Source organism: Schistocerca piceifrons, chromosome 1, assembly GCF_021461385.2.
Source record: "Schistocerca piceifrons isolate TAMUIC-IGC-003096 chromosome 1, iqSchPice1.1, whole genome shotgun sequence".
NCBI lineage: Eukaryota > Metazoa > Arthropoda > Insecta > Orthoptera > Acrididae > Schistocerca > Schistocerca piceifrons.
The window spans coordinates 654,552,663-654,578,164 of record NC_060138.1 but is presented as its reverse complement, the minus strand read 5'-3'; the positions used below and the strand labels follow the sequence as shown (position 1 = coordinate 654,578,164).

General features: G+C 42.6%; 1 protein-coding gene across 1 annotated transcript in view; it reads right to left on the bottom strand.

Moving 5' to 3' along the window:
- The window catches only part of LOC124762290 (facilitated trehalose transporter Tret1-like), a 98,093-nt gene that overhangs the window by 55,261 nt on the left and 17,330 nt on the right, over positions 1–25,502 (bottom strand). The window contains exon 2 of the mRNA XM_047249119.1: positions 24,530–24,569. Coding sequence (XP_047105075.1) covers positions 24,530–24,569 — 40 coding nt within the window. The remainder of the gene's footprint in view (positions 1–24,529; positions 24,570–25,502) is intronic.

Here is a 25,502-nt window from a genome sequence, read left to right as displayed (position 1 = left end):
GGAATAAAAAACGAGATGTCGAGCAATGTGTCAGGAACTGCGAACACTGTACACAACAAGCTGCTCTCAACCACAGACCAATTCAGTCAAAACGTCTATCAGAAGCCTCTAAAACTTTCGAAATGCTTGAATCGACATTTTTGGCCGCTTTAATAAAACACCAGCAGGAAATAAATTCGTATTGATTATAATTGACAATTTCTTGCGTTACATAGTAATGGTTGCATTCCCTGAGCAAAATGAGAGTACAGTTGCTCAAGCGTCCACAAATATTTGGTTGCTCACATGTGGCAACCCGGAAACATTAATTAACGACCAAGATGTGAATTTCATGTGTGAACTTATGAAGAAGCCGTGTCGATTGCTCCGAGTTAGCAAGTTGCGAACAAGCTCCTTCCACCCTCAAGCCTATGAGAGGAGAGAGTTCATGGCATGATTTCGAAGATGTTGAGCTACTAGATTAGCAGTGATTATGAAAATTGGAAGTATATTTAAATTATGTAACCGCTGCATACAATTCTAAAGTCCATACGGAAACTGGTCTTTCGCCAGACGAGGTAATATGTGGTAGAATACTGCCTCCTCCTTTGTAAGTGATTAAGTCGAAGCTTGGATCCGATGTCGAATCAGTAAAAATGTTTTCTAAGAAATTGCGAGACATTTGGCAACAAGTAAAATGCGCACATGCGGAAGCCTTAGAACGACAAGAACAGATAGGAATTTACCTTAATACAAGATTGGCCAGCTGAAATTAGTAACGAACCGATATACACCATAAGGCCAAACCAAAGAAATTTGTGATGCCATTTCATGGACCATACCAAGTAGTGAAAATGACGTCTCCTGTCTATGTTAAAATACAGATGCCAACAAAGACTTTGATTATTCATGTGGAACGTATTAAGCCTTTTAATGGAGCTGTCGATCAATTGCCAGTGATACCACGAGAATCTGCAGTATAGAATGCGAAGTCTTATGGAACAAAAGAGGAACACACGACTGATGACCGTAATAGTCCCAAATGCCTTACGTCCTTAGGTCACGTCTATAGATAATAGATAAGATATGAGATTGTTGCTTGCCTATATTGAACATCGTTTTGTTCTTACGTAGATTATTAGGAAGACATTCAGTTTTGTTTTGTTCTGTTTATAGCATGTTTTATAGCGTTTTGCATTTTCATTATCGAGGGATCTATACAATATTGTTTTTGCATGTGGGTCCCTTTGTTCGTAAATGTTTACCACGAATACTTCTGGGGAAAAAACTGAGTATACAATGTGGGTAATCTCGATTTCTGGGAGGGAGGGAGGGAGAGGGAGTAACAAAAGGTTTCTTTCTTTTAGGTCGCATACCGACATGGGTATAGGTACGGACCAAAGATGTATTAATAATTACAGAGCGAAGAGATGGCTCCGCTCTAATGCCATTGGAAGACCAGAGGCAAAATATTACGATCTGTTCATGTAGGATGATACAGACCGGTATGAGAACTTCAGTTATTCCATGGAAAAACAGAAGTATGTGAATGTGAAAGGGAAGTATTAACGCCGTATCCACATTTCCAGACGGTAGCCACCCACAGGGTCATTTGTAACGGGAAATGAACAGGTAAGAATAGAGTGGAATTATAGGATAGTGGAATAATGATTAAGGATACTACTTGTGACTCAGCTGGCGCGACACTTCACCTACCACCTACCAGCTACGATCACTGGTATGACTATACTTAAGTAAGAACAAGTTATGTTACACTGGCCCGAGAAGTGGCTAGAGGGAGCGGGGAGGGGGGGGGGGGAATTACAGCCAAACAAAAGCTCACCCAAATTTTTTTTTTTCGTAAGTGGTCAGCCAGTCCCATTTCCCTGTACTGTTCTTTTAGCTCCTTTGTATTTTGTTTTCCCTTTGTTTTAATTTCTTGATTAGCTATCTTGTCTCCACATTGGTTTTAATGCATGGGAGAGTGCCTGTGCGATAGTTATCGTGTGGTCGTTTCGTGTGCATGCGTGTACGACAGTTTTCGTTCTTATCCACATTCGTTTGTTTTAATCGATGTCAAGGCGCTGATAACCTCGCCGTTCGGCGCCCATAAATTCGCAAATCACACACACACACACAAAAGTTCCAGCACATACAGGAACACTGCAATAGATAACATCATAGTATCACGACAATAAGCGTGTCATCTACCAGTGCTGTAGTGTTTCTGATTCCGATCTGTGTAATCTACTTCTGTTTTAAACGAAAGTCATAGCCATCCCCACCACCGCGGAGTGCGTGGGAAGCGCCAATGTAAATACCCCACCCTTTTTAAATCTTGTTTCTTTTCTGATTTATGAGTGCTGATTGCTGACTTGTCAGAACATAGTTTCAGCCCTTGTGTCAGCTGCAGTTATCCAGTGAGAGGGGAGACTATAGAAGTCGACCTTCAGCATGCCTAGCTGTCTGTGATCATCTATGAAGCCAGGTACAGCGCCAACTTATGAGGCCACACTCATCGGGCACAGAGGCCGCCATCATACTACCGGCCTGTTGGAGGCTTGACCTACACGACCTGGACACAGTTCGTCACCCGCCTTTGAGTTTGTGAGCGCCTCTGCTGCTCATCCCATTCCTGGCTCCTAAACATGGGCTGAGAGACGACCGCTGCAAGCCAGTGAATACTTCTGGTGGACCTATGTTGAGACTCCTGAGTGCAAATCTTCGATGTTCAGGAGAGTGCTTTGGAGATCGACATGCAGAGCTGGAGGCTACTGGAATCGGCGGGTCGACGGCCACCCATGGAGAGGGAGGGAGAGCATTTTGCTGTGTTGGCAATACTGCAAGATGAGCGTTAACCGACTTCCATTTCTGACAAGGTGCCACTCCACCCAGCCGGCCGCGGTGGCCGTGCGGTTCTGGCGCTGCAGTCCGGAATCGCGGGACTGCAACGGTCGCAGGTTCGAATCCTGCCTCGGGCATGGGTGTGTGTGATGTCCTTAGGTTAGTTAGGTTTAAGTAGTTCTAAGTTCTGGGGGACTTATTACCTAAGATGTTGAGTCCCATAGTGCTCAGAGCCATTTAAACCATTTTTTTAACCACTCCACCCACCCGGTTGTGGTACAGGGCTTTGGAAGACTATCCTGTATTACTTATAAATATATGATTGACAATGGTATTTTCTTGATTCTCTCGAGTATAATTGGGGCCTCAAAACTGCATCCCACCCAGCTCTCTCTTGGCGCTTGTAGGAGTCTGGAATTGGACCCTTGTAATGTGTAGAACTATACTTTGATACTATGACAGAGGAGAGTATCCTGTAGACAGAAAAACCACAGTAATCCCATGAAGAAATTAATTATTCTGGGTAAGAGATCTTTGTTCTTTGTCATCTCTGCACGTTTTGTTTTTGATTCAGGATGTATAACGATGGACAATTATTTTTAATGGGATGCAGAACATTTCAGCAGCAAGAATGAAGTAATATGTAAAATATCCTTACTGCATGTTGAGCGCAATAGTCTTGCAGTATACTTCGATAAAACTTGGCGTTTCAAAAAACAACACACAAAAATATATTTTTTTCTATTTAAAGTACCTGCAGTTACTTTTATGCAGGATATATCGGTGATATGGATGATGTGTGCAGTGATGAAGGGTCAGTAAGAGCTGCAAATAAAATATTTTTCAGGAGGTTGGGAATATTCTCGGTCGTATTAAGACGAGCCGTCAAAACTAAAACCCTGGTATCGGCATACAGATGTTTAAACGCTGTCAGGTATGGAGTCTCTCGTAAATGAACTATGTTCGTAGATTGCATGATACAATAATGATGTCTCATTATTAAAATTAATTTCATAATTTTCTTAACAAATTCCTGGAACTATCTAGAAGTTAAAACAAGATGAAAATTCATGAGTGACGACATTTCACACTTCTTACAGTATTTTTTTATCTCGGAATATTTTTATCGTTTCATGATGAAGTAAGTATCATATGCATCTATAAACTTTGAGAATGTGTATGTATTACCGTCAGTCCAAACATGTAAGTGGTTCTGTTTTTTCCCACAGGTGGAAGTAAATTTTATTTGTTTTGTAACTTTATTTTTTTCGTAGCAGCTTACAAGAATTTTCTTTTTTAAAGTACTCCATCACAATCTCGACTAAAACAGATATGCCTAATATTTTTTTCGGAATTTTTATTAACATTTGAAATTATCACTAGCTAGCAAAGCTGTAGGACGGTGAGATGAGCTTGAGTTGCTTAACCGGCCGGAGTGGCCGTGCGGTTCTAGGCGCTACAATCTGGAGACGAGCGACCGCTCCGGTCGCAGGTTCGAATCGTGCCTCGGGCATGGATGTGTGTGATGTCCTTAGGTTAGTTGGGTTTAATTAGTTCTAAGTTCTAGGCAACTAATGACTCAGAAGTTAAGTCGCATAGTGCTCAGAGCCATTTGAGGTGCTTATTTTCATGATGGTTGCTATAGTTCACTTGCACTAGAGTGCAGCAACTCCACTGTTCATGCGCGTACGGTGGGCTGGCCGTGGTGTATAAAGGAGCCGCCGCTTATGTTAGAAACTCAGTTCCGGAGAGATTGTGCATCAGCATACTTACCTGAAAATGGTTGGCAGTTGGTCTGTTGATATATTGCGTCAAGAATGTTTCACTATTCGGAGCCATACCCGAGAAGAGTGTCATCAGTCATTACGCCAGGAAAGTCTACTTGATCACAGAAACGACTATAGCTGTTTGTATTCTAAATGTAAAATAAAACAAAAATTCCAGATAGGGCATGTATACGATGCTATCAAATGCATCCTGACACCTGGCTGAAAACGACTTACAAGTCCGTGGCGCCCTCCATCGATAATGCTGGAATTTAATATGGTGTTGGCCCACCATTAGTCCTGATGACAGTTTCCACTCTTTCAGGTATACGTTCAATCATGTGCTGGAAGGTTTCTTGGGGAATGGCAGCCCATTCTTCACGGAGTGCTACACTAAGGAGAGGTATCGACGTCGGTCGGCGAGGCCTGACACGAAGTCGGCGTTCCAAAAGATCCCAAAGGTGTTCTATAGGACTCAGGTCAGAACTCTGTGCAGGCCATCCATTACAGGGGCGTTATTGTCGTGTAACCATTCCGCCACTGGCCGTTCATTATGAACGGGTGCTCGATCGTGTTGAAAGATGCAATCCCCATCTCCCAACTGAACAGTGAGAAGCAAGCAGGTACTTAAAACATCAATGTAGGCCTGTTCTGCGATAGTGCCACGCAAAACAACAATGGATGCAAGCCGCCTCCATGAAAACACGACCACACCATAATACCACCGGCTCCGAAATTTACTGTTGGCACTATGAACGCTGCCAGATGACGTTCATCGGGCATCCGCCATAGCCACACCCTGCCGTCGGATCACCACATTATGTACCCTGATTCGTCACTCCACACAACGTTTTTCCACTGTTAAATCGTCCTATGTTTACGCTCCTTATACCAAGCGAGGTGCCGTTTGGCATTTACCGGCGTGACGTGTGGCTTATGAGCAGCCGCTCGACCATGAAATCCAAGTTTTCTCACCTCCCGCGTAACTGTCATAGTACTTGCAGTGTATCCTGATGTAGTTTGGAATTCCTGTGTGATGGTCTCGATAGATGTCTGATTATTATACATTACGATCCTCTTCAACTGTCGGCGGTCTCTGACAGTCAACAGACGAGGTCGGCCTGTATGATTTTGTGTTGTATGTGTCCTTTCACGTTTCCACTTCACTATCACATTGGAAACAGTGGACCTAGGGATGTTTAGAAGAGTGGACATCCCGCGTACAAACGTATGACACAATGACACCCGATCACCTGACCACGTTCGAAGTCCGTGAGTTCCGCGGAGCACCCCATTCTGCTCTCTCACGATGTTGAATGACTACTGAGGTCGCTGGTCTGAAGTAACTGGCAGTAGGTGGCAGCACAATGCACCTAATATGAAAAAACGTATGTTTTTGGGGGCATCCGGATACTTTTGATCACATAGTGTATGTAATGGACATTGGTGAGGGGGACATGGAGAAGGAGAACGTGTTAAAACACAAGTAATGAGGACTTCGGAGAAGTAACTGACTGATAGAAAAACAAAAAGAGAAAGCACTGTGTAGCAATGCATCAAAATATATTCTCAACCAATCTGCAGCTATGTACAAGCTCGATCCTGTAGCGAGCAGCTGAATGGCCAACATTCTAACGACAAGAGACGCCTCCCCTGCCTGTGACGAAACTCTTTCTGTTTAGCTTTTTGATTTGAGATACCGTTTTCATCGTATTTTTCGCATAAAGTATTCCTTATTATCGATTAGTTGCTCACTTAAGCAGTCTTCTCTCTGCTGCTGTCTCACTTCCATCTAGAACAAAATAAATGAAGATAGGCTTACCTAATTTGTCTTCTGCAGGTGGCCCGGAGAGAGGAGCGCTCACGTCTTTGCACCATATTTCATCAATATATCAGTGAGTCCTACAATGGGTCGGTGTGGTAAACATTACTTCATTAAACCACTTCATTAATTTATATTTTATTTAGGGGCCGAAAGAGAGAATATTGACGAAACACAGCCACAAGATTTCTTCTGCCAGCCACCAAAACTAACAACGGCCGGGAGAGCGGTGTGCTGACCTCATGGTCTTCCACATCCGCATCCAGTGACGCCTACCAGCCGGCCACTGTGGCCGAGCGGTTCTAGGCGCTTCAGTCTGGAACAGCGCGACCGTTGCGATCGCAGGTTCGAATCCTGCCTCGGGCATGGATGCGTGTGATGTCCTTAGGTTAGCTAGGTTTAAATAGTTCTAAGTTATAGGGGACTGATGACCTCAGATGTTAAGTCCCATAGTGCTCAGAGCCATTTGAACCATTTGACGCCTACCAGCTGAGGATAGAGGGTGGTCGGTCGGTGCCGCTGCGCCTCCCGAGGCGTGTTTGGATAGAGTTCAGTTCTAGTTTAGTCTATACTTAAGAAAGCGTTATGTGAAAGCACTCGAATGTGAACTGCACAGTGACAACGTTACCTGTGTTCTGATCCTAACAAATTCGCTAGGCACCCTCAAGAAACAACATCAGTTTTGGAACTTCAGAATGAACTGTTGTCACTCTAATGTATCCTAATTAATTTAATAGGACATCAAGTAATAAAAGAGAGGCCATTCTGAAATCATGTACAATGAAATAGGCGACTAATTAGCAAGGAAGGGCTACTGTTGAAACAACATTTGCCGAATTCAAACTTTGAAATTACAATAACGAAAGAGGCATTTGAAGAACCATCTCAATTCCTCATGATCTTGTAATGATACCTTGTGTTTAGACGAGCTGTTCCCTCGTCTAGAGCCGGCCGAAGTGGCCGTGCGGTTAAAGGCGCTGCAGTCTAGAACCGCAAGACCGCTACGGTCGCAGGTTCGAATCCTGCCTCGGGCATGGATGTTTGTGATGTCCTTAGGTTAGTTAGGTTTAACTAGTTCTATGTTCTAGGGGACTAATGACCTCAGCAGTTGAGTCCCATAGCGCTCAGAGCCATTTGAACCATTTGAACCCTCGTCTAGGTTTGGTACTGAGGAAAGGTGAATTTACTTGCTTGGCTGGGTGCGAATCATCGTGGCAAGGCTGTCGCACAGTCCTCCATGTAAGCTGAGATACAAAGGCGGTCAGTGCTTGACCAGATATGGGTAATCCCAGAGCATGGGGACTAGGATGGTGGATGCTCATATGGTTTGACAGTAGAAGACAAACTAGTAATGGCGGCTTTTAAGGCAGTCTAAAATGTGGCTACATACAACACTCAGAAATTCAGTAACAAAGCACAATACGATAGCAGAGCAAATCAGAATACATCTGCCATCTCCAAAAACGAGACGCATGCAATGAAACAAAAACATTTTCAATATCTTAAAAACTGCAAAAGTTATTAATGAACCTTAAAATTGATAACTCTTAAATACACTCATCAACAAAGTTCGGGAACCTGTACAGAAAATTGGAATAGTGATCAACATAAACATCATTTCCACCCTTTTTATTGCTCATGAAAACCACACATTGAATGTTGTACCACCATACAGCGAGACCTTCACAGGTGGTGGTCCAGATTTCTGTACACACCGGTACCTCTAATACCCAGCAGCACGCCCTCTTGCATTGATCCATGCCTTTATTCGTCGTGGCATACTATCCACAAGTTCATTAGGTTGGTCCAGACTGTCCCACCCCTCTACGGCAGTTCGGCGTAGATCCCTCAGAGTGGTTGGTGGGTCACATCGTCCATAAACAGCCCTTTTCAATCTATCCAAGGTATGTTCGATAGGGTTTATGTCCCGAGAACATGCTGGCCACTCTAGTGGAGGATGTCGTTATCCTGAAGGAAGCCATTCACAATATGTACACGCTGGGGGCGCGAATTGTCGTTCCATTAAGACGAATGCATCGCCAATATCCTGCCGATATGGTTGCACTATTAGTCGAAGGATGGCATTTACATATCGTACAGCCGTTACGACGCCTTCCATGACCACCAGCGGCGTACGTCGGCCACACATATACCACCCCAAAACAGTAGGGAACCTCCACCTTGCTGCACTCGCTGGACAGTGTGTCGGTTTACCTCCAAACACTTCTTTGACGATTGTCTGGTTGAAGGCATTTGCGACACGCAGCGGTGAAGAGAACGTGATGCAAATCCTGAGCGATCCATTCGGCAAGTTGTTGGACCATCTGTACCGCGCTGTATAGTGACCCAGTTACGGAGATGGACCTCGCCATGGACGTCGGGAGTGAAGCTGTGCATCATGCAGCCTACTGCGCACAGCTTGAGTCATAACACGGCGTCCTGCGGCTGCACGAAAAGCATTATTCAATATGATGGCGTTGCTGTCAGAGATCCTCCAGGCCATAATCCGTAGGTAGCGGTCATTCACTGCAGTAGTAGCCATTGGACGGCCTGTGCGAGGGATGTCATCGACAATTACTGTTCCCTGTATCTCCTCCATGTCGGAATAACATCGCTTAGGTTCACTCCGAGACGCCTGGTCACTTCCCTTGTTGAGAGCCCTTCTTGGCACAAAGTAACAATGCGGACGCGATCAACCTGCGGTAGTGAGCGTCTAGGCATGGTTGAACTACAGACAACACGAGTCGTGTACCTTCTTCCTGGTGGAATGACTGGAACTGACCGGCTGTCGGACCCCCTCCGTCTAATAGATGCTGCTCATGCATGGTTGTTTCATCTTTGGGAGGGTTTAGTCACATCTCTGAACAGTCAGAGGATACATTATCCACAGTCAACGTCTGTCTTCAGGGGTTCTCGGAACTGGGGTGATACACATCTGTGGCTATTTCATTTATTGACTTATTAGGTTTTATATCTTTTTCACTATGGAAATGTCGTAGTCTCCACTACAACACAGCAGCTGTATGCGTCACGGCATGCCTCAGATCTTGCCTCACTTGTGTAGTTATCTAATGATAATTTTTGTCATTTTTAACGTAAGCACACTTGCACGAGAATTCTGTGTTATTTATTTTTGTTCAGACTATTATTTTTACTTATTGTAAATTGTTTGAGCATAGCTCAATGTTAATAGGATTCCTTATACTAAGTATTGTAATAATACATGGGTTTAACTCAAAGATAGTCTCGTTAAGTTAAACCCAGCCTTTAGAACCTAAGAATACTCTATATTTTGGTGGAGATGGCGTTTAGACAATGAGAATGAGGAAGTGGTGGAACGCTACTGAAGCACAGAGCTGAGACGGATGCAAGACATGGACACTTAGTTCCGAAAGTCAGAAGCAGACCAGCCTGATGTGATGTGCAGTCTTCAGATGTGAAGCTGATAGGTTTTGGGTTGTAATTTGCCACTCGAATACTCTAATTTTCGAAGGGACTTTACCTTTCGCGAGTACTAAATATGAGCCCGTTATAAACTTTGATTTTATCTGCTTGCGTGAAATTAAGACTGGACAGAGTATGAGTTTCTACTCTTTATCTTAGGTATGTAGACATATAAATCTCCATACTAAACTCTAAATTATTTTGAGCTGGTGAATAGGTCATGTTTTGTAATCACAGAATAGTACTTAGTTTTCCTACGTCTCTGCTGATTAGTTAGTTTTAGGCACCCGGCTGCCATTGTGTGGGGTACTTATGATTTTCTGGTTGAATAAACGAACAAATATCCGACATCATCCTCTGGTGTCATCTACATCAATTTCAAATTATAGAATAAAACTCTTTTTATTACTTATTTTTTATGTTCGATATCTAATATATATGCTTATTTTATTAATTCGCAATTCAAAGCTATGCATGGATTACTTGACCGCAGGATCACGGGAACAAATATGCTGCGAGTATAGCTGCTGGGCATGGACGCAGACATGTCCAGCTCGATCCTAGGATTTCGTCGAGTCATCGTTTGCAAAAGCCGTGCATAGCTCAAATACTGGTCTGTTCCGTTTAGCCAGTTTTACCAGGTTAAAGCAATTGTAAAAGATAGTAAAGTCGCAAACTTCCAGTTCACAAATGGGCGACACTTTGCAATGATTAAAGTGTTCATCGCCGCTAAAAAATATGTTATTCAGAATTCATACATCTAAATCACCTACAGCTCGACTGTTCCCGTTACTCTACTATGAAGATCTAACTCAACAATCCGCAAACTGGGAATTTCTTTTACGTGGTCTGTGCGCGAGTCAATATAGCATCAAAAACTGATTACTGGAGGAGCATGTCGTGGAGCAATGTTCTTTCCGGTCACACAACAGAAGACTCATGGCGTTTTTCATTATACTTTTTTCTAATCAAAATAGACAATGATAGAATTCTGTGATTTTTTCGCACCATGAAATCAACTGAGCAGACTTATTTCGAAAACAGAGGTAGTGATATAGTTTTACTACATTTAGCGTTTTTGCTTGGGAATCGCTCATAACAATCCGTTTCTTCGCTAACGGCACAGCAAGATATTGTCCCAAGTGCGACTTTCCCATTCTTTTAAGATCCAGGCCGTTCTAGAGAATTTGCCTCATAAGCCGTTCATACTTGTCGTTCCGACTGCAGTGTTCCCTCAATAGAGCGTTAAATTTTGAATCCCTCCTGTGCCAGCAGTCCCCCCTACTAATTAGTACCCAGTGAGTATAGGACTATCCGGTACTGATTAATGCCCCAAACCCTCAAACTGTCTTCTGTAGAATATTCCTAAAAGTTATCACTCTTATTCAGTTGCTTATAGTTCTCTATATCTGATAAATTCTACCTCCTCGGAAATCGAAATAATGTTAACTTCATTTCCTTGCCCTTAAAAGATGAAACTATCTACTGAAATCGACTGTTCCAGTCCCAGTCGCTGCAGCACCTACAATTCTATTCAATGCATTTTTGAGAGATATTTATCTGTCTCAAAGTGACCAACGAAAACTGCTTTCGGGTAGTTCTTCGCAGTTGCATTTCTCTTTATCATATTCTCGGCCCATTGGCGCTGAAGCCTACTAGTGGCCATCTCCTTGTTTATTTTCACCAGATATATTTTTTCTTCCGGTGTCTGCTAACTCAACTTTATGCACATTTTCTCAATCAAGCTGAGTTGCCTTAACTAGTGCACCCGTTATTTCTGGACTCCGCAAGCTGTCACACTGTGCCTGCCTAAACGACAGAAACCTCTTGGATCGTTCTTATATCTTTCCTCGACTTCACATTCCTTCTCAGACTCATTAGTGATATAGATTTTGCTTCCTTCGTCGACACTAGCGTGACTGCGAGTATCAGACACTAATCTCTTTAGCTCACCTGTTATATCACCCACTGTTGAAAGATATCACAGTAAAACCATGAAAGGCAAAGTAGATGCTATTCCACATCGGAGTTTTGGGGATTGTTTTTTTCTTTATTTGAGAGGAAATACTGTCTAGGGCAAAATGATAGCGTGATATATGTATCAGTACTGTATCTGTGGTCGTAAAAATTGGAAAAACCGATGTTTTCTTTGACAAATACTACAGGCATACTTTGCTTCGGAACTGTGTAAAGGGCGCTATTTGGGCACGGGCGAAATTTTACATCGTTGTACGGATCGAGATGGTACGCTTATCAAATGGTTCAAATGGCTCTGAGCACTATGGGACTTAACATCTATGGTCATCAGTCCCCTAGAACTTAGATCTACTTAAACTTAACTAACCTAAGGACATCACACAAAACCCAGTCATCACGAGGCAGGGAAAATCCCTGACCCCGCCGGGAATCGAACCGGGGAACCCGGGCGCGGGAAGCGAGAACGCTACCGCACGACCACGAGCTGCGGACAACGCTGATCACACACTAGACCCCCATTCGGGAGGACAGCAGTTCGAATCTTCGTCCAACCTTCCAGATTTACGGGGGTTGGACAAAACTATGGAAGTACCGGACACACAAATTACTGCCATGCCTAATACTGTGTAGAGAACCCGTTGGCATTCAAAACAGTTTCGAGTCGTCTCGGAATTGAAGTACAGGTCGTGTACGGTTTTCCAAAGGAACGTTATACAAGTCTTCCTGCAAAATAACGGCGAATTTAGGTAACAATGATGTAGGAGCATCACGCTTACGGACCCTTCTCTCCAAAGTAGGCTAAAAAGGCTCAGTAATACTGAGATCTCATGGCCATGTTGGCCAGGGGATGTTTTAATTAATCGTTGTGGTCACAAAATCAGTTCCTGAAGGTGCGAGCTATCTGGAACTCAGTATTACCGCTGGGGAACACACCTGATGAGCCAAATGCTCACATAAACTTTGGAAGTAACATGACCTTGCAGAGTAAACACGTGCCCCATGGAGTACCATGATATGGCTGCTAAAATCAACACAGAACCCCTTCAATGTTTTACTCTTCGGACGTAAACTTGGCCAGAAGTCAGAAGCAGTGTGGAACAAGATTCATCGTACCAAATTACTTTCTTCCAAGGCTCCATAGTCCATGTCTATTTTTTTGCTTAAGCAACATGTTTTCCTGGTAAGGGCATTTGCATCACTAATGAGTGGTTCTGGGGTTCCAGCTCACCCTGCAGTTCCCTGATTATGGAGCCCCCTTCGTGTTGGTTTGGTGCTGACAGGGTTCACGACAGCGACATTCTACTCTGCAGTGACTTTTACAACTGTTGCCGTCTTAGTTTCCACCTCAATGACCGCCTGTCACGATCACTCAACACACAGTTTCATCCACCTTATAACTTAGCGGATGATGTTTTTCCGCTTTCCTTAATGCCGTATAAATCTTCGATACCGTGCCTCTTGAAAAACCAAACACTTCTGCTCTCTTGGTTACAGAAGCATCCAACACACGAGCATTAACGATTTACCTAAGTTCGAATTCACTTAACCACGACATAACGCACTCATATTTGTACCGAACACTGTTCTGACCTCGACTGACACTTGTGACGCCGGCCGGAGTGGCCGAGCGGTTCTAGGCGCTACAGTCTGGAATCGCGCGACCGCTACGGGCGCAGGTTCGAATCCTGCCTCGAACATGGATGTGTGTGATGTCCTTAGGTTAGTTAGGTTTAAGTAGTTCTAAGTTCTAGGGGACTGATGATCACAGCAGTTAAGTCCCATAGTGCTCAGAGCCATTTGAACCATTTGAACACTTGTAACATATTGAAGACGGTGCACAGATGCCGTTCATGCATAAATACCGCAGCACAACCTGCAGGCTTGGATAGCATGTGCGTTTATGTTCAAGCACGCATTTCTCTCGGTGTTTCCATATTTATGCCCAACTTCCTTATGTTTTCTGTGGTTCCCTACATCCCTTCGGTCTTCCTCTCAGGTATCACGACCAATTTCCTGCCCCACCGTTACTAATACGAGGTTGTGTTCCGTCTCTGTACACGGGATGTTCAACCCTAGTATTCTTTCCTTTGCCTCGTTGGCTGAGAAAGTACATAATCGCATTGAGTCATTTCAGTAACATTACTTGGTTACCCTATGAAATAACTTGATCCATTACAACTGTTAAGTCCCACAGGATTCAAAATATCTTTTATTTACTCTTTCTTTTAAATATTAGAATACCGCTAAGCTTTACCTTCTGGGATTCTATAAAAATGACTTGATTAATTGCAACTGAAAAGACCCATACGTTTAAAAATATCTACTATTCACTCGTTCTTTTAAATATTAGAATACCACCTAGCTTCTAGGGATGTTTTCGTAGCATTTCTGTCTTGAGCTAACGGAGTGGTAAGTAAATGTGTAAGATTTTATTTGAGTTGATATTTTTAGTCATATTTATTTCTTGTATTGTATTCAGTGGTATTAATTTCTTGTATTATAATTCATTTCCTGCATTTCAATTGGAAATTAACGAAAACGATTAATCTCAGTTCTTGTGTGCTAAGCGCATACTAGTCCCAACTACCTAGATTATCTGACTCACAGATAATACTGAGAGTTACAGAGCGAATGATTTCTGTGAGAACATTTTCGATGTATTTTTGTACAACTTGTCTCTTGAACAACTTGAGCTGCTAAGTAACGACTCGTAGCCTTCTCCCCTTAAAGTTCCAGCACGTATGATGTGAACTAGAGCTGCCACGGAAAATACAAATGAAGTCAAGAGGACAGTAATATTAAGTTAGCCACCTCGCAGGATGGTGTCACTTTCTTAACCTGTGTGACACGCCTTTCTAACGCGCAGTTGTGTGGTGATGCTGCACTACGATGTAACTGGTCCGTAACCTTGTGATGTTAAAAAAACTTTCCCTTGTATTTGGATGGGGCCCTAAACTCGGCAGTCGTTTTCACCCTTCATATTTTTTCTCACCGTTAACAGCTACACTGCTCTACTCCACAACTGCCTAAGCGAGTCGTGAAAGCAGCGTCAACTAGAATGACTCCCCTCAGCCAGAGAGGCACAGGAGTCTAAAACGCATTTTCCAATACAGAAGCACTTCGATTCGCTATTGTATCCTTGACAGGAAGTTCTCAAAACAGCGGCAACAGTTTCCGGAACTACATTACTCTTCTGCTTTCAGTCACTCTTCTGGTCGGCATGAGTCTGTCCTCATAGACAGTACTTGCATTCACTAACATTCAGATGCCGTTGTCGTGGAAAGCCACGAAAATGAGTGGGTGGAAAGCTAGGAGGCAGCGAGTATTTACCTGTCACCGCAGTCAGGTACTGCATCGTGCGACGGCTGCGTCCTACCGCCATGCTGCAGGTAATTGGTTGCACCTTGTACTCAAATACAGGTAAAAAGCCCAGGCATGCTTTATACGTTTCGGCCGCTCGTCAGATTTTAATTGAGCGATATCAAATGGCAGATAAGACTGAGAGCGTCGTCGAATATTATGAACTACTCAGTTTCAGTAGTATTGTTATCTCATATGGGATAACGACTATGTAAATTATCTAACTCTGCTAGCTTATTTTTTCATGTCAACAGCGTACAGGCAGCAAGCTCTGGATAATTAGCTTTTCATTAGCGATGGTATGAAACACGCTTTACTTATATGCAGTGGGACTCATGAGTTCGAGATTACACGCCAGGCTGCTGCAGATATGATTGCGCCACAACCAGTAGCAGTACCTGCATGGAAAACTTCAGTCAACTAAAGCTTTTACCATACATTGCTGAAGCACTTCCTCCTCTGTGCTTTTAGTGCATTAATGTTACACTCTTGGACGTTGGGTGTGCAGAACTGAAGATATTAAGTAAAAACCATTTTGCCACATGTTTTCTTGATAAATTTATATTTATATGTTTTAATAGGGCACGTGGCTTTGTATGTTCAGGACGACAAATCAAGTGGAATGTCCTACAGAAAGATATATACACCGTCCGTCCAAAAAGATCCGTGACTGATTATATTTCTGGGGACAAGGGGTTTCAAATTGACAAGGGATTTCAAACCACCGTACAGTGCGTGGCGGAGGGTACCCTGTACCAATCCTACTCATTTCCTTTCCTGTTCCACTCGCAAATAGAGCGAGGGAAAAATGATTCTCTCTATGGCTCCGTATGAGCCCTAATTTCTCGTATCTTATGTTCGTGGTCCTCACGAGCAATATATGTTGGCGACAGTAGAATCGTTTGGCATTCAGCTTTATATGCGGATTCTCTGAATTTTCTCAATAGTGTTTCTCGAAAAGAACATCGCGTTCTTTCCAGTAATTCTCGTTCGAGTTCCCGTAGCGTCTCCGTAACACTTACGTGCTGTTCGAACATACCAGTAACAAATCTAGCAACCCTCCTCTGAACTGCTTAGATGTCTTCCTTCAATCCTACCGCGTACGGATCCCAAACACTCGAGCAGTACTCAAGAATAGGTCGCACCAGCGTCATATATGCGGTCTTCTTTACAGGTGAATCACTCTTTCGAAAATTCTCCCAATAAACGTCTTTCTTACAGCAGTTCTCACTTGCTCGTTCCATTTCACATCGCTTTGCAAAGTTACGCCCAGATATTTAAACAACTTGACTGTGTCTAGCAGGACACTAGTAATACCGTATCCGAACATTACAGGTTTTTTCTACCTACTCATCCGCATTAACTTACATTTTTCCACATTTAGAGCTACCTGCCATTCATCACACCAACTATAAATTTTGTTTAAGTCGTGTTTTATCGTCATACAGTCACTCGACTTCGACATCTTACGGTACACCACAGCGTCATCAGCAATTAACCATAGATTGCTGCCCAAGCCGTCCGCCAAATCATTTGTGTATATAGAGAACAACAGCAGTCTTATCACGCTTCCCTGGGATTTTCCTGATGATACTTTGATGAACACTCGCCGTCGAGGACAGTATACTAGGTTCCATGACTTGGAAGACTTCGAGCCGCTCACGTATCTGTGAACTTATTCCATATTCTCGTGCCTTCGTTAACAGCCTGCAGTGGACCATCGTGTCAAATGTTTTCCGGAAATCTAGGAATATGGAATCTGCCTGTTGCCCATCAACTGTTTGCAGAATATCATGTGAGAAAAGGGCAAACTGAGTTTCTAACGTGCGATACTTTCTAAAACCATGCTGATTCGTGGACACAAGCTTCTCAGTCTCAAGAAAGTTTATTATATTCGAACCGAGAACACGTTAAAAGATTCTGCAGCAAACCGAAGTTAGGGATGTTGGTCTATAATTTTTCGGGTAATTTCTTTTGCCCTTCTTATATAGTGAAGTCACCTGCGCCTTTTTCCAGTCACCAGGGACTTTGTACTGGCTGAGAGATCCACAATAAATACACTTTCAAATCTTTCAATTGTTTCTCTACGCCAGGGATGCTTATTGCTATATCGTCCATACGGGAGCCTGCCCGATGGTTAAATGACGGTATGTTTGTACGAGACTACTGTGTAAACGATTTCTTGAACGTAAAATTTAAAACTTCGGCTTTCGTTTTGCCATCTTCAACTGCCTCACCAGACTGGCCAACAAGGGACTGAATGGAAGCCTTAGACCCGTAGACCTACTTAGCGATTTTACATAAGACCAGAATTTTTAACAAATTTTTTATTAACAAAAATATTGGCTCCCCACGAAGTGCCTGATATAAAATCTCCATCTCGTAAAAATATCAGTAAATAATAGTGGGAGTGCTCATATTTACTAAATATGACGTACTCCCACTATTATTTACTGATATTTTTGCGAGACAGAGTTTCTACATCTGGCACTTCGTGGGGAGCCAATATTTTTGTTAATTTATGGCCAATTTTGAGCTTAATGTCCTGCAATATATGTTATTGACGTAAACTCAATGACTTGAAAATGACATAAAAAGCCGAAACTTGTTTCACTTTGTCCGATGAAGGACTGCTTGGATAAATAATCTTTGTCCTCACGACACTTTGGTAAAGGAAAAGAAATGGAACACAAAGCGTATACGTCCTTACCATTATCGTATTACTGATGTAACGAAATAAAGGTAGGAAGATTGGAGACTCTTAATCATCAAATCTTATCACGGCACGCAGGAAAACAGCGACTCACTCGACCAACAAGACTAGTCAGATGCATTCGCAACTCAGTGAAAATATAATGTTGGATCGGTGTAAGTCGCTCCTGTAAATGATGCAATTTGCTTTTCCTTTTTTTTCTTAGATATGACTCAGAATTTTGGTTCACAGTGACACTACTTGCCTAGTGGCTTTGCAACTATTGGCACCAGCTTTTTCTATAATTTATCCTAAGTTTATCTATGCTTTTTCTTGCACAGATTAAGACAAAAATTACGTTAAATTTTAGCGAAGAAATTTTTACTTGAGCAAAGTCACGTCATATACCGGGCGGTTATAATTAAACTTTCCCCATTTAACACGTTATAACACGAAAACCAATCACCTATTAGTACCAAACTTGGTAACTTTAATGTCCAGAGTATGGGATGCATGATTTCCATGCGTCCCAGCTTCACTGTCCAGTTCCAACTATGGCCAATATGTGGCGTGATCAGTTATCGTGAATCATAGTCTAAGAAACCTAATCAGCCGCAGTGTACTTGTTGACGTGTCAATACGAGCTTGTACAAAAGGAGCAGAGCATTGTTGGTGAAGCTCTATTATCAAAACAACAGTAATGCGGCAGCTGCACTTCGAGAAAATTGTCGGCTTAGAGAATTATGGAAGGGTCCTGTCTCCCCACCTGCTGTGCGGAGCACGCTGAGGAAGTTCGAATCCACTGGAGAACTGGGCGTCGCTCCGGGAAGAGATCGACTACCGGTTGCACCACAGGTGCTTGATGAAATCGCTGTTGCAATTCCCCATCGTCAGGTAGTGCTCGTGCCATGCCACGACAGTTGAAAATTCCTTGATCGACTCTACGGGAGGTGCTTGAAACCATTGTCAAATGATATCCGTACAAGATCCACATCGTACTACAGATTGCACTACAGGACGCACAACGACGTGTTGACTTCGCTCTTCGCTTTCTCGCAAGGATTGAAGTTGACGAGGGCTGGCCCTGGACCGTCCTATGGACAGACGAATCTCAATTTTCTCTAACGATTGAGGTGAACACACAGAAATGCCGAGTGTGGTGTCCTCATCTCCAGTCACTGTGCATGAAATACCTCTGTATGGTGAACGTGTCACCGAATGGTGTGGTGTCATGGCTACGTTCATCATTGACCCATTCTTTTTTGAACAGGCCGGCGCTCAAGGACCAAAGACGCACAGTGCTGTCCTTTACAGTAAATGTTTGTTTATCTAACAGATACAATCACAAGTCAACATAGCACTACTAAATATGTCTGTCACCTACCACACTTCAGCTAAGAGTGTATCAGACTAAGCAGAGACAAGACCGTGCCACAAGACCAAAGATTGTTTAACAGTGGCGTAACTTGCCTTCTCTCTCTCTCTCTCTCTCTCTCTCTCTTTGATGTGCGCATCGATAACATAGAAAAATCAAAATGACACGACCACCTTATAACTTCTACTAGCCCTCAGGTGGCTTTTGCCATCTTCAGATCAAAATCGACATCTTCTTTCCAAGCGTACTAATTTTTTCCGGCTGTGTATTCTGTGTGTGTCACTATCACCAACATTATTGTTATTATTATAGCCATAGCAATTAGTCAATACTATTTATTAACATTCTCTCTACATACATTATCTTTTTTGATTCTATTGATAATAGTTTATTATTATGCGTGTACTATTAAAATTATTGATAGGTAACTATCATGCAAAAAAGTGTACTACGCATTCGTAACCGTGGTCCAATTTCAGAGATGGCCTGAAGACCCAAATCTCATCACGTTAAATAAAGAAATAAATGAATAACAGTGATTCTCCAGCACTGCTCCGTTCTGTAACTTCGTTCATGACTTTCAGATAGCCACATATAGTTTTATCTGGTGGGTCACCGCAGATGAAGTAATCCATAGTTGACAAATAAACCGTTTCCAGATGTATGTAAATATTTATTTACAGGAACACGGCCGGTTTTGTGATATCAAATCTCATCCGCTGGTGCACATCCGAACAAGATACAAAGCATACAGTCGACATTAAGTTCCAAAAACGGACACTGATCCTAAGCAATATAAGCAATATGACAACGAATAAGAAATACTTCAACGTCAGTAAAACATTAAGCCATGATATGGGAAGAAGGCAGACTCAACATTCTCTAAACAAAATACTGTTACCCGCAACAAGCATGGCGTCACGAATCGAGTTCACCAGTTGAAAAAACTGACATGTTAAAACCATGTTCATCTACAATGGAAACAATAAAATAAGAAAAATCTGAGCTATAAACGTTGGAAGCACAACTGTTTAAGCACATCATATCAGGAAGCGGCGGACAGCATCCCTCCCATAGCCTCGCCGAACAGGGCCAATGACAGTACTCATGTTATCTCGCGGCGGAGTGCACAAGCGCCATCACACACATAAGCGTGAAAGTAACAAACATATCTGCGCGTATCCAAACGCCGTAGGAATGACTGAGCACCCACCGTTACACAGCACTACCATACAAACTATAAAATATTTCACCATAAAATACAGATGAACCGATACAGAGAAGACGCAAAGTCATATAACAACAAGCACGGGATAAATAACCAAGCACTCAAAAACTGTGACATTACGTTTCATAGCACGCAGAATCACTGCTGAATTGCCTTCCACAAGTGGCTCAACAAGCTTTCACTGGCTCATCGTGTGTAATAACAGTAGCGTCGTACTTATCACAGGGGACCTTCTCTCTTGGTCAAGATTCCGTGGAGTAAAGAAAGCCGGCTTTATCTTTTTTGTCGTAAGCTTTAGACTACTCTTTGTGAAATCGTACCGAAGTATAGTCTTTTATGGTAACCAATGAACTCGTCTTCTCCTCGTCCAAACTCTCTTGTGTGATTCCATCATTATTTGATCTCTGTCTAGCCGTATCGAGTTCTTTTTTGCGCAGTATACCATTATTAATATTTATTACATGATTGAAGTCGTATCGATGGAACATACAATGTGCAGAATACTTTGAAATTCTCGATCGAGCTCCTATTTATACAGTGGTACACTGTGAAGGCGATATAACATGGACCTGAAGCTGACATCTCGTATGTAATGGGGTGATTAGACCTGTATCTTCTTCATCTTATATCTGAGGATGAGATTTCATATCACGAGATGGGTTAAAGTCAAAGTGTTCATGGTCTGATTAAAATATAGTTTTTTCCTATGCTTTTGCTGTACCTTGTTAATTAACGAAAGGGCGCTGATTGTAGTTTTTATGCATTTTCTACTATCTTTCTTGCGAAGTAGAGTAAGTACAGCACTGTTTCAGTTTTACAAGGGGATTTCACGGCCTCGGAAATTCAGTTCGTGATGAGACTTTGCAGATTGGTTGTATACTTCAAGTGTGTCCACCCCTAAAAGTCGCAAGCGCATTAGGCAGAAGATTCCGAGAGAAAGACAAGGCTCGGTCTTGCTTTCGGGTATCTTTTTATTTTGTATTTTTATTATTTTAACAATTATAAAATTTCTAATGACGTTAATCACGTAAAAGATTATCAATTAAATCGTAAGGAATTTTATGTATGTAGATCGAAGGGGCGAGTGAAAATTTGTACCAAGGCGAGGAATCATTTCTGTAAGTACCTGCACCTGTGTTTGTGGCTGGGTCCCCCATTTACGTTCGATGCTGATGTGCTGTTCCAGAACATCGAGAGCATCAAGCAATTCTGTTCGTGTGTAAGGGAGAATTTAAAGTAGACTGGAGCGGCAGTGAGAATTCGTATCGAGGACCCAGGGGCCAGAGTAATCTGTGCAGTGATGTGATCTGCCTAGTAAACGGGAGACCCGGGTTCGATTCCCGGCCTTGGTACAAATATTCATTCACCGCTTCTGTCCGTGTGGATAAAATCATATCTTTAAGAGACCAGTTAAGTCTCTGAAATTGTGTCACTTCTTTTGTATAAGTCCCTGCACCTAATCCTCAATGCGACAGAGTGACGTGGTTTATCGAACGGTAAATGATTTTTAATTTTTATCTACATTTGTAACCTTTAATTATCTTGTTTTTTGTCTTCGTACTTGGGCTTTAATCGTTGAAACTTATTTTAACTGATCTCTTTCATTTCTGTCGATCCTAATAATTCGTTACCTTTAGTTTCCACCTGATTTTCCAATAATTTTTTTTGTTTTCCCTCGACATTCCCATTCATCTCGTCATTACTAACGTATTCCACTCCTCTGTCAGCTTTTATCTTCGAATTACTCATATATCCGGTAGGCTCTTCTTTTATTTACCTCTTTATTAACTTGACCCACGTCTGTTTACCTTCGATATTTGTTCACATCATTTCCCGAGGTATATCCAGTAGCATCCTATGACTCAACATCCAGTCCATAACTAATAACACTGGTAATTGGATATGAACTAGTACTAACATGGATTGTGGTGGTGGTGGTGGTGGTTAGTGTTTAACGTCCCGTCGACAACGAGGTCATTAGAGACGGAGCGCAAGCTCGGGTTAGGGAAGGATTGGGAAGGAAATCGGCCGTGCCCTTTCAAAGGAACCATCCCGGCATTTGCCTGAAACGATTTAGGGAAATCACGGAAAACCTAAATCAGGATGGCCGGAGACGGGATTGAACCGTCGTCCTCCCGAATAACATGGATTGCGGTATTGTTATTCCTGGTATTTGAAATGTCGTCAACACCTCTTCCTCTACCTTCCTGTCTTTCGATCCCGTCAAACCGAGAAATTGGAGAAATTGTACATTAGTAACAGTGAAAGATGGACATCTGCAGTTATCTTTATTCTTTTACCATAATTAGACAAATGGCTAACCTGACTTCCTGTGTCAGTCAAAAATTCCATTAACTTTTCTTCGATACCGCTTGTACCTTCCTTTCAACCACCTGTCTTTCCATAAGCAAATCTTCTCCTAAGCCCTGCTATCCCTGACATCTTAAAAATGCACTCTTTTTACTCACTACGCCATTTTGTCATACGTCAGAGATACAAGCGGCCAGCGATAGTGATTTCGTGTGCAGACAAGCTGCTGTGCTCAGTCAAAACAAATCATCTGGTGTCTCTTTTCTGCCTGTAATTTGTGTATTGCATGTTCGTATTCCGGTTGCTACGGGTATATTTATCCACTCTCATTTCTTTTTTGTAATTCTGCTGCCTCAGTTTACGTATTGTCATTTTGTCATTGCAGGTAGTGAGTGAAGTTGTGGACGCTAGAAAATGGAGTGCCAAGTGCAGAAAACGGAACATATCCGACATGTTCTTCTGTTTGAGTTCAATAGTGGGGTGACAGCAGCGGAGGCAGCCACAAAGATTTGTGCAGTGTGTGGGGATAATGCTACTGAGCAGAGAGCGGTAATAAAACCGTTACCTCGTTTTGAGGAGGATCGTTCTGACGTTAGTGGCTCTCCAATCTCAGGAAGGCTGTCGGGGTTCGATTAAGATCGTTTAAACGCATTAATCGACAATTATCCACGTCAGTGTACTCTAGAACTCACAAATGTGATGAACTGTGATCATTCTACCATCGTACGAAATTTTCATGCGACGTGGAAGGTTCGCAACTCGGGCGTATGGATAACACATGATCTAAGCCAGAATCAGCGGGTAGTCATACGTGCATCTCTACTTGCTCGTAATCAACTGGCTCGCCAACAACACCGACAATTCCTGTCCCGCATGATTACTGTTGACGAGAAAAGATGTCTTTATGCTCGAATATGGGGAAAAAGGATTGGTTAAGCCCAACCAAAGCAGAAATCCCCGTACAAAGACCTGCGCGCACAAAAGATAATGTTAGGCATTTGGTGGAAAAGCGTAGGTATGGTGTTCTACGAATTGGTTCCCCGAGGTGTAACCATCCTGCTGACTATTACTGTCAACAGATGAGACGTCTTGAAGTCGCAGTCGAAGAACAACGACCAGGAATTCTGCGTGAAGTGATGCTACTTCACGATAACGACCGTCCTTAATCAGTTAGACTGACAAAAAGCACTACACAGGAGTTACGTTGGGAAGTCATTATCGCAACCACCTTTTTCACCTGGTCTTGTGCCCTCATATTTTCACCTTTTTCGCTCTCTGTCGAATAACCTTCAAGGAACTTCCTGTCAGATTATAACTGTGTGCCGGACCGAGACTCGAACTCGGGACCTTTGCCTTTCGCGGTCAAGTGGGAGATCTGCCAGGAAGTTTCATATCAGCGCACACTCCGCTGCAGAGTGAAAACTTCATTCTGGAACCTTCAAGGAACTTAATTTTCAGATGAAAATGCGCTCGGACCATAGCTCGACGAGTTCTTTGCCTCAAAACCAAGCGATTTCCACAGTCGTGGAATCGAAAAGTTACCCCAGCGTTGGCAGACTGTTGTAAGTAGTGAAGGAGAATATAATACTGAAGACTAAGCTCTCTGTTATGTGTATCTGTCGTGCTTTAAACTTATGGAAAATGCTACCGAACTTATGCACCAACCCAACGCTATACCCCCACTTTCTACAGCTTTCGAGCAGTTATTAAGGAAAGTAGAACAGAAACTTACTATCCCACCAGAAGAGGGCCGTCGCGTCGTCAACATAAAACTGTAAATAATAGGGTAAAAGTTTGCCAAACTGTGAGTGTGACACTCTTAAATCAACTCAGAACAACATTTTCCCACACAAAAAGTATACAAATAAGCAATTAATCTCACGTGTAGCTTTGTGTCAGTGCAGGATTTTATACACAAAAGAAAAGTCTGATTACAGAGATAATACGCTGAAGTACAAACTTTCTAACTCTCTCCAATCAAAAATTCTGCAAACTGAGTTGTTCAACAAATTAAACAGAAGCATTTGCAAACAATAATAAAGTTTTTCTCCGCAGTAAGTGCCTCGTTTCCGTCTGATGTGTGTATCAGTTAGCGACTATCACGCATCTTTGTATTTTACACAAATTACGTTGCACTGAACCGACATTTCACTTGCGCTGTACTTAAGCACATGATACACTTTTAATTCCTTGCACCCTATCTGATTCTCGTGCGCGTCTCCCTCAAACGGCAGCAGCTTCAGTGCTGTCAGCACTGCTGCATCACCGCTCCGTTATAACGGCCAGACCATCAACTTGCATAGGAAGAAAAACGACCCGTAAGACATCAACTGAAATTATTTAAAAGTAGCCTTGATCGCAGCTGGTTTTAACTTCTGACCGATTTCGGCCTATTAATTACGGGCTATCATCGGTCGCTGTTCTCCGAAAATATTACATAAAAACACTCGACTGAAAACTCAATCGTATCTCCCGTCCTTGACGGACAATACCCATACGACACAGAAAACACCAGGAGAGCAAAACAAATGCATTCGGAACCGCTGTGAAAGTAACAACACACACAGTTACAGTTTTTTGCCTCTGCTGCTGCAAACTGTATGAAGAGCTGAACGGATGAGACTGTTGTAATTTATTAATAAATATTTTATAAGCAATGTAAATTTTTTCAGTTAGTTTAAATAGCTAGAAAGGTGACGCCATTC